This window comes from Cibotium barometz, chromosome 12 (genome assembly GCF_041138505.1).
Source record: "Cibotium barometz isolate CiBa-2024 chromosome 12, ASM4113850v1, whole genome shotgun sequence".
Taxonomy (NCBI): domain Eukaryota; kingdom Viridiplantae; phylum Streptophyta; class Polypodiopsida; order Cyatheales; family Cibotiaceae; genus Cibotium; species Cibotium barometz.
Window position 1 is genome coordinate 51,623,361 of NC_141057.1, and position 9,186 is coordinate 51,632,546.

The 9,186-nt window shown below is 42.9% G+C and overlaps 1 protein-coding gene across 1 annotated transcript; it reads left to right on the forward strand.

The window, feature by feature from the left end:
• Positions 1-438: 438 nt before the first annotated feature.
• On the forward strand, positions 439-1,419 carry LOC147633557 (E3 ubiquitin-protein ligase PUB23-like). Its single transcript, XM_086805738.1, has one exon. The coding sequence runs from the start codon at positions 439-441 to the stop codon at positions 1,417-1,419; it is 981 nt and encodes a 326-aa protein (XP_086661864.1).
• Positions 1,420-9,186: the final 7,767 nt, after the last annotated feature.

The window sequence follows — 9,186 nt, forward strand, 5'->3', positions numbered from 1 at the left end:
GTTTGTATTATATAATATAAGTCATTGGTGACTCATATCAAGGTTTGACGACATCTGCCATCGTGTTGGAAAGCAATGGCCTGAGCCAAGCATGCGTTTCTCAACGTCCTTCTTTACTGGACAAGGCCTTTTGTTTACTTGAAGAAACAGTGTGCCGCTACCCGCACCATTCGAGGGTCTCCAGCTCTGCTTCCATCACTAACTGCCGACGTGCTTGCCTCCTTATACTTTAGTGAGAAGGGCTCATCATTCGACCTCATCACCTAGAGCCACCGTTTCGGCCTTGATTTAGCTTTAATTTGCCTTGTTTCCTGCTGCTACCTTGCATAGCGTGCCCCTTTGGATTTAGCTTTACTTTGCCTTCATAATTTCTACAAAGTACGCTAAGAACAGCTGCGTATGGAGCAGCTTGAGCCTCTTCGTCGTCACATGGACGGTATGGAAGATGACGATGATGAAAGGGTTCCCGTTCATTTCTTGTGCCCCATCTCTCTGGAGGTCATGGCAGATCCGGTCATTCTCTGCACAGGGATCACGTACGACCGCTCCAGCATCAACACTTGGCTCAATACCACCGGGCACGACACTTGCCCCGTCACCAATCAGACCCTTGCCAGCAAGGACGTGCTGCCCAACCTTGTCCTCCGCATGCTCATTCACAAATGGCACCGCAGCTGCAGCAGCAGCAGCATCAGATCCTCCTCCTCCCCTTCTCACATGGTCTTGCCCAACAATCTGCCAGTTAATACGCATTCTTGCTCTCCACCCCCTCATGATCAACCAGCGCTTCATAAGGTCATACAGCAGATCAAGCATGGATCCGTCCCTTCCAAAACCCTGCAAGCTCTCCACTCTTTAAAAGCTCTGGTCGCGATTCAGCAACGCGAAGGTAACACAAACAGGCTCTCACATAATGGTCATCCCAAGCTCCCACGATTGCAATATTCTTCAGGCACCATCATCACAGCGCTTGTAGAGCTTCTTGATCGTAATACACAAGAAAGGGTAGTATGCGAGGAGTCGCTTGAGCTCTTGGAGACGCTGCTGCTGTCCTCTCCGGATGCCCACAATGAAGCAACCAAACACGCCAATCTCATTCCGGCAATTGTCACAATGCTTGGGCTCTCCTTAGCCTCCACAAAACACTCCGTCCGCATTCTTTGCAGGCTGTGTGTAGAGAATGAGAGATGTTGCAGTGAAGCTGTTAAGAGCGGTGCAATCCCGAAAGTGCTTATCGTGCTCCAACTAGCTCACACTTCCACGCGCACCAAGAAGAAAGCCATGGAGCTTCTTAAGCTCTTCTGCAACAAACGTCAACCCGGTCCTCAAGTCTTATACTTGCAAGGTACAAGCAAAAGTATAGCGAAGCGAGTCCATACAACGGTTTGCAGACATCATTCAGGAATTTATGTAGAGTAGCAGAAGCAAAACTTCTGTAGAGTAGTTGTACAGAATCAAAACAGGCTGCCCATTTGAAGCTTGTTTTAATGCTTTTACACGACATTCTGTCGAGTAACCACAATTAGGAACTTACTGTAGAGTAACATAATCATGGTTAGTTGCCAATGGCAATATTCCTTTTGTTATCGTTCATACCAACTATGGGGTCTAATAGTGGTTATTTACGAAGATTATTTTGAAGCCTTTTTTATTGGTTTTACATGCTCAAAATGATTAATAGTTATTCATATATTAGAGTTGGCTATGTAAAGTCCAAGTTTTCAAATAAGTTTGAAATACCCATTTGCAAAAGCGTGTCCTACCCCTTTCTAGTATCCTTATGGTAAATACTAATTTGCAAAAGTTATTCTACCACTTTCTAGTATCATTATTCACTAGGGTTTGGGAAAACATTTTTATTGAAAAGGCACTAAATCCTTTTCACAACTCCATGAGAAGGAAATTACCATATTTTAGAATGTATTTTCTCTCTCTCTCTCTCTCTCTCTCTCTCTCTCTCTCTCTCTCTCTCCATATATATATATATATATATGTATATATATATATATATAATAACTAAAATTTATAAAATTTGAAAGGGTTTTTTTTCCTTCTCACAAAAATTTGAGAAGACTTTCCCTCAAGTTGAACAAGTTCTAGGCTAAAGCGAACCTCTCTTTTCCCAAACTCTTTATTATTGTAAACAAAACTCACAATCCCACAACAAGACAAAGCACCTCTAGACGCGCACACAGACGTGTTTACTCAACTAAAAAAAAACTTATGAGAGCGTCTATTTCCACGTCTATTAGCGCGTCTATAGGCCCGTGTCTAAAGGGGCGTTTAAAAGGTAGCAAATAGACGCGCCTATAAACGCGCCTATATATGTGCATATAGACGCGTAAATAGACGCGAAAATAGACGGTCGGGGAGAAATTTTAAAAACAGACAGACGCATGTATAGACGCGGTTATACACGCAAACCAAACGCAGAGTAGACGCATTTATAGACGCTCAAATAGACGCATCTTGAACAGACAAACGCGTATATAGACACATTTATAGACGCGCTACAAAATATTTTTTAAATTTTGTGTGCTTTAACAGAATGCTGTGTATGTTGTGTATGCTACGTAGTTACAGGAATCCCATTTTCACATTGTGTAATTCAATTCTTACAACCAATCGCATTTTAATTAGCACTCTTGTGTTGCAAGCACGTCTATAGCCGACATTAATTACAATTCCAAATAAAACATTACAACTCCGAAACGTTTAGTTACAAGGCATTAATTGATAGCTCAAAAAGTGCTTGTATGTACATATAGCACAAAGCTAAGCCACGTCCTGTGGCTTCAAGTACCAAAAATAAGAGGAGTGTATATACAAGAGGCACGAAGCCAAGCCAGTGGCTAAGTACAAAAAAGAGTAGCTAGCACTACTCCTTGCTCCCTTCTCCGCCTCCTTCTTCCTCGTCTTCACCCTCATCTTCTTGTGTAGGGTCCTGTAAACAAGGGACAACATATATCAATGTATGAAAAATCAAATCTTTATTTATAATATTGACATTATTTAATTACTTTCAAATACCTCGTGGGACTCTCCAGTAGCCCGGATATACAGCTCCTCAGTAATCAACCCGTCATTATAGAAGTGCCTCCATGTATCTCCTCTGCGATGGTGGCGGTGGTAGGCGGTCTCGACAGGAGTAGGGTACTTGCCCACGATATCAAGCTGCAAGATGACACAATTTGCAGATGGGCTAGTACAAAGAAACAACCTCCTAATAAACTACATAAACAATATAATTTGAGATCGATACTTACAAACTGGGCCTCCCATGATTCAACACCCCCTGCTCCAAAATGCACGCTTCCATATATCGCTCTATTTGGATCCTTCGTGCCTCCACGTGCTTTAGACTGGGTTCCTCCTTCGCTGACTTCATTGCGTTCTTTGACTCACGCTTGTGAGTGGTGTGGGGCGGGCCCCTTGGTGGTTGACCTCCCTGGAGCCTGGCAAGCTCCACTAGTGCATGCCTCTTAAGCGAAGATCTTTTATTGCTAAGTATCGAAACAATCTTTGACTTGGCCCATTTATCTGTGAACTGAACATTGGGGGGGTTAGGATACCTAGAGCGAACAGTAGCGAGGGTCTCATCAGCTAACCTCTTTGGTTGATCTTTGTCGTCGTGAATAAAGCAATCTCTGTAATTGTTAGCAATTACAGAGCACATGAAGGCCATGATGTCCTTTCCCTGTGCATCCATCAAGATGCCTCCTGTCTGAGTGATGTCATAGTAGATCGTACCATCACCCGGAGGCACGTCTTGATCATCTGAATCATTCTCATCCCCACCACCACCCCTCCCAAAGCACTGTGCCACATGCATCCCCCACCGCTCTCCCTGCTACTACACCTACTACTGTGTCGTGTCGAGCTACTACACTGGCCACCTGTAGCTACTGGAGAACCAAGTCTCGATGGCACGGGAGTACGCTGACGACTCTGCGAGGCAGAAGGGCCTCGTGATGGCATGGGGGAAGGGACATAGCACGGCATGGGGGAAGGGTCTCGGCTATGTAGTCGGCTGGGCTGTGTTGACTCCACTGGGGTAATCTCAAAAGGTGTGGGGTTGGGGTGGTTTGGAGTCTGTACTGCTGACTCCTGGGGGGTGTTTAGAGTACCCATCATGTAGCCGTATAACTCCGCAGGACTGGGAGGGTGCCCCAAAAGGTTATATAAGTCTTGAAAGATGGATTCCCAAGGATCAGGTGAGCTTGAAGCACTTCCTGGCCACATGATGAACTAGAAAAAAGAAAAAAAAAGAAGATTACTGATGAATTGAGAAGAGAAAAAGAAGAGAAAAAGAGAGAAAAAGAGAGAAGGAAAGAGAGTAGAAAAGGCATGCACAGCGGGGATAAAAGAGAGGAGAAAGGAGAGAAAAAGAGAGGAGAAAAAGAGGGGATAAAAGAGAGAAAAAGAGAGGAGAATAGAGGAAAAAAGAGGGGGATAAAAGAGAGAAAAAGAGACGAGAATAGAGGAAAAGAGAGGAGAAAAAAGAGAGAAAAAGAGAGGAGAATAGAGGAAAAGAGGAGAAAAAAAGAGAGAGAAAAAGAGGAGATAAGAGAGACGAAAAGAGAAGGAAAGAGAGGATAAAAGAGATAAGAGAGAAAAAGAGAGATGAAAAGAGAAGGAAAGAGAGAGAGAAGGAAAAAGAGAGGAAAATATAGAGTGCAATCTATTTTTTCAATCATGCTTTCCCTTTCCATCATTAATGCAATCCCCTTCTTCAATCATGCAATCCCTTTCCATCATTCATGCAATCCCTTTCTTCATTCATGCAATCACTTATTTTCGTGAAAGGAGAGGAAAAGAGAGGAGAAAAAGAGAGAAAAAGTGGGGATAAAAGAGAGGAGAAAGGAGAGGAAAAGAGAGGAGAAAGGAGAGTAGAAAAAGTGGGGATAAAAGAGAGGAGAAAGGAGAGGAAAAGAGAGGAGAAAAAAAGAGAAAAAGAGAGGAGGGGAAAAAAAAGAAGCAAAAAAAATAGCATCTATCTGCGCGTTTAACAGCGGCGTATTTATAGACACGATACACGCACTTTTAGACGCTCTTTTAGATGCTTTTTCAGATGCGTCTATAGGTGCGTTCTGACAGACATACTATTCAAAAAGACGAAAAGGACATGTGTTGCGCCCGACGTGCCCGACACAAAAACACAGTTGTTGCACAAAAACAGTCGTTTCAAAGAGAGCAAAGGACGAATCAAACGAGAGCAACTTTCAAAGAAGATCAAAAAAGAAGATCAACCCTGAAGAGACTTACCTTGGATAGAGCTTCTTGTCCTTCTTCAAAGCTGTTTCTCTTTCTTCTCTTCCTTGTTCACCCTTTGCTTCTCTTTCTTCTCTTCCTTGTTCACCCTCTTCTCTTGTGTGCTTGGAGATGATTGTGTAAGCATGGAGATAAGTGTGCGTGCTTAAAGATAAGTGTGGATGCTAGGCTGTGAATCTGTTAATAGCAAAGCAAGCCCGTTAAAAGTATGTGAAGTAAAGCAAGCGCACTAAAAGTAGGTTTGAAAATGAAAATCGCATCTACAGAAGTATCTAATGTTGCATCTACTATCGCGTCTAAAACCGCGTGTAAATAAGCGTATAGATGTGTACTACACAGAACAGACACGGTTTTAGACGCGCAAATAGACGTGCCACAGAGTTTTTAGATTAAATATTTGATACAAGAGTAATTTTTTTGGGTTGTTTATTTGTAGGATGTCTTCATCTTCAATAAGTAGCTCCAGTGAGGATGAATCCCTTCGTATCCACCATCGCAAAATGTGGTTGGAGCAAAAAATCAAATGTATGTGTGATCAATGTCAAGGAAACATGTATCGTGCATGCAGGATTACACTCAATCACATCTCAAAGTATGGAGAATGGGATGTGACCGTAAACATGGTAAGTGTTAAAGAGTTAAGGTTGATTGAGATACCTATGGGTGTTCATATGTTTGAGTTATGATCCCGTTTTAATTTGATACAGGATGCAGTGCCACACTCGCATATGTTGCCCTATGCTCGTGAGGAGGCAAAGCGTCGGCGATATGAGGTGGGATCTTCAGGAGGGATCGTTATGGATGCATGGAGTGATGCTGATAGTAGCCCTCCGCCATTACCTCATGAAGCCGTGGAGGAGGAGGTGTTTGATGATATGGTGCGGGATTTATATGTCCATCAATCCAAAGGGAGGGATGATAGCATGGAGCAGGACGATCTTTTTACCGCAGCATCGACTCCACTGTTTGAGGGGTGCACATTCTCTATTCTACGTGCCTCCCTTGAGTTACTAACTTGCAAACCATCTATGGATGGAGCAATGCAAGTTTGAATGCATTACTCAAGTAAGCTTTAAAGTCTATTTTGCAAACATGGTGAATTATGCTAGTGGGTCAATTACTCGAATGCTTTTCCTCATTTATGGTCTTCACGTGTAGGCTATTGTGTAAAATGCTTCCAAGGGAGAATAAATTACCGACCTCAAGAGATATGGCAAGGCAACATGTTACCTCTCTTAGAGTATTAGATTACAAGCGCATCCATGCATGCGTCAACGATTGCGTTTTGTTTCGTGGACTACATAAGGATGCAAGAGAGTGTCCTACTTGTGGAGAGGCAAGATATACAGCAGATCTCAAAACTTTGGACGTGCCTCGTAAGGTTCTACGACATTTTCCCATAATCCCTCGCATCCAACATATGTTAAATCCATTGCAGAGCTCATGTCATGGCAAGTGGAGAACTCTCGGAGACACTCTTGCGTGGAAGCATATTGAAGACACATGGCCAAGCTTCAAGGAAGAACCTAGGAGCTTGAGACTTGGATTGGGTATGGACGGTGTGAACCCATTTGGTCTCAAAAGCACCTCTTACAGTGTATGGCCAGTGATATTGGTGAATTATAATCTTCCACCCTCTATGGCAATTAAAAAAGGACATGTTATGTTATCCCTTCTAATTCCAGGGAAACATAAAGTCAAAAATCTTGATGTTTATTTGGAGCCTTTGATTGACGAGCTAGAGATACTTTGGAGAGGTATCGAGGTGCATGATGTGAGCAGGCCTCCCTCATCACGAGACTTCAACTGCAAAGCAATCTTGATGTGGATGATGCATGACTTCCCAGGCTATGGCGAGTGTTCAGGTAAGCATTGCACTTCTAATTATGAGTAGGCAAAGGATGTGGCACCCTAAACCCACCTTCAACTCTTAATTGCATCTATTGTTCAGGTCTCACTACATCGAGTTACCATGCATGTCCTGTTTGTGGTCCTTCGCTTCTTGTTGCCTCTCACGGGCAGATGCATTGAATAAGGTCATCTATGAGAATCACCATTGATTTCTCCCACCTGATCATCCTAGATATGTTGCCCCTTGGAATGAAGTCCTCCCACAATCACTCACAGCGGGAGACTGGATGAGAAATGGGACGGTTCCACGACTCCTCCACCACTTGGCATGAGCCGGTAAGGGTTTGTAACTATTGTGTGCTATATTGGCAAGAAATAAAGATTGCCCGCTAACACCAGCTTTTGTTTAGATACTCCATCTTTTATCGTTTACCATATTGGTCCCACCTCAAGATTAATCACTTGCTTGATCCCATGCATATCTTCAAGAATGTGGCATCTACCATTTGGGAACATTTGAATGGGACACGAGATTCCATAGGCATAAGGGAGGATCTACGTACCACAGGGAGGATGAGTGAAGCTTGGCCACAAGAGAGACCAAATGGGCATGTTTTTTTACCTCGTGCACCGTGGAGGTTATCAAAGCTAGAGATGGTCGCGGTGAAGTGTGTTATTACTACAATTCGTACTCCCACTGGGGATGCATGAGGTGTTTGAAGGGGGCCTTTACAAAGAGCAAGAAAAGAGGTGTAGAGCAATTATATGGCTTGAAATGTCATGATTGGCACAAGATGCTCCAAGTAAGTATTTTATGTGCATAATATCTTTTTCCTTTCAAATTTATGAGTGAATTAGAAGAAACTAATCAACCATTCCTCGTGTGTTTAGTTCACACTACCTACTAGCATTTCTCGTAGTGCATCGAAGGACGTGAAAGATTATATTTACAAGATGGGCGAGCTTGTGAGGTACTTTACATGATACAAAATGTGATGCGTATCAATGCTCCATGCAAGGTGTCCATATTGCTAATATGGTGTACTTTTTCATTTCCAGTTATGTGAGCTCAAAGGAAATAGATCCCACCGCACTTGAGAATGCTCGAGTTATGTCAGTAGAGGTGGTTTGTTTAGTGGAGGAGACATTTCCACATTCTATTCTCACAAGCCAACTACATCTCATAATGCATTTGGTGGATGAGATTGCTATATGCGGTACTATACATGCACGATGGTTGTTCTTCCTCGAGCGCTTCATGAAGACCTTGAAGGGTTTCATGAGACAAAATGCAAGACCCGAAGGTAGCATGGTCGAGGGTTGGTTGATACAAGAGTCACTTGTATATATTTCTGAGTTTCTTGTTGATGTGGATAGCTCTCTCCCATGACTATGGAGAGATGATGAAGACCTAAGGATGACCTCTGTGCCTCAAGGGAAAGGACGCAACAAAGTAATAGACACGGAGTTGCTTAATAATATCAACCTCTATTGCGTGCTTAATAGTGATGTGATGAAAAGATGGGTGACAAGATACGAGGATGGGAAGGCAAGAAGACAAGAAGAAAGGGCCCTCTTTCGTACACACCACGGATCTCGTGTGCCATACCCTCAGGTATCTAAGAGCACTTCCAAAGGATATTCATGTGGATTGGCTACTTGACAAAATGGAGAAAGACGAGGGGATGCATATCACAATGGAAGAATGGGAGTATGCTAGGGGATGCATGAGCAAGGTCGGTATATAGAATGTTATGCATAAGTTAGGAGCTTTCAATAATTCAGATTGCTTATTTAATTGATTTTGTCTTGGTGTAGTGCACTATGTTCAATGCTATATCGTGTCAGGGCAAGCATTTTTGAACACAACGGATTGATGATAAGAGAAACACACAAGATTGCGGCATCATTGCTAGCTTTGAGGGAGCCAATGGAGTCATGGATGATTATTGTGGCATAATCCAAGATATTATTAAGCTTGACTTTCGACGCTTCTTTGTGTATGTTTTGGATGTAAAGTGGTTTAAGGACGTGGTTGAAAGAGGCCCTAATGCAACAATCAAA

Bases quoted from the DNA above. Each gene is read 5' to 3' on its own strand.
- LOC147633557 (XM_086805738.1), top strand. From the start codon at position 439: ATGGAAGATGACGATGATGAAAGGGTTCCCGTTCATTTCTTGTGCCCC.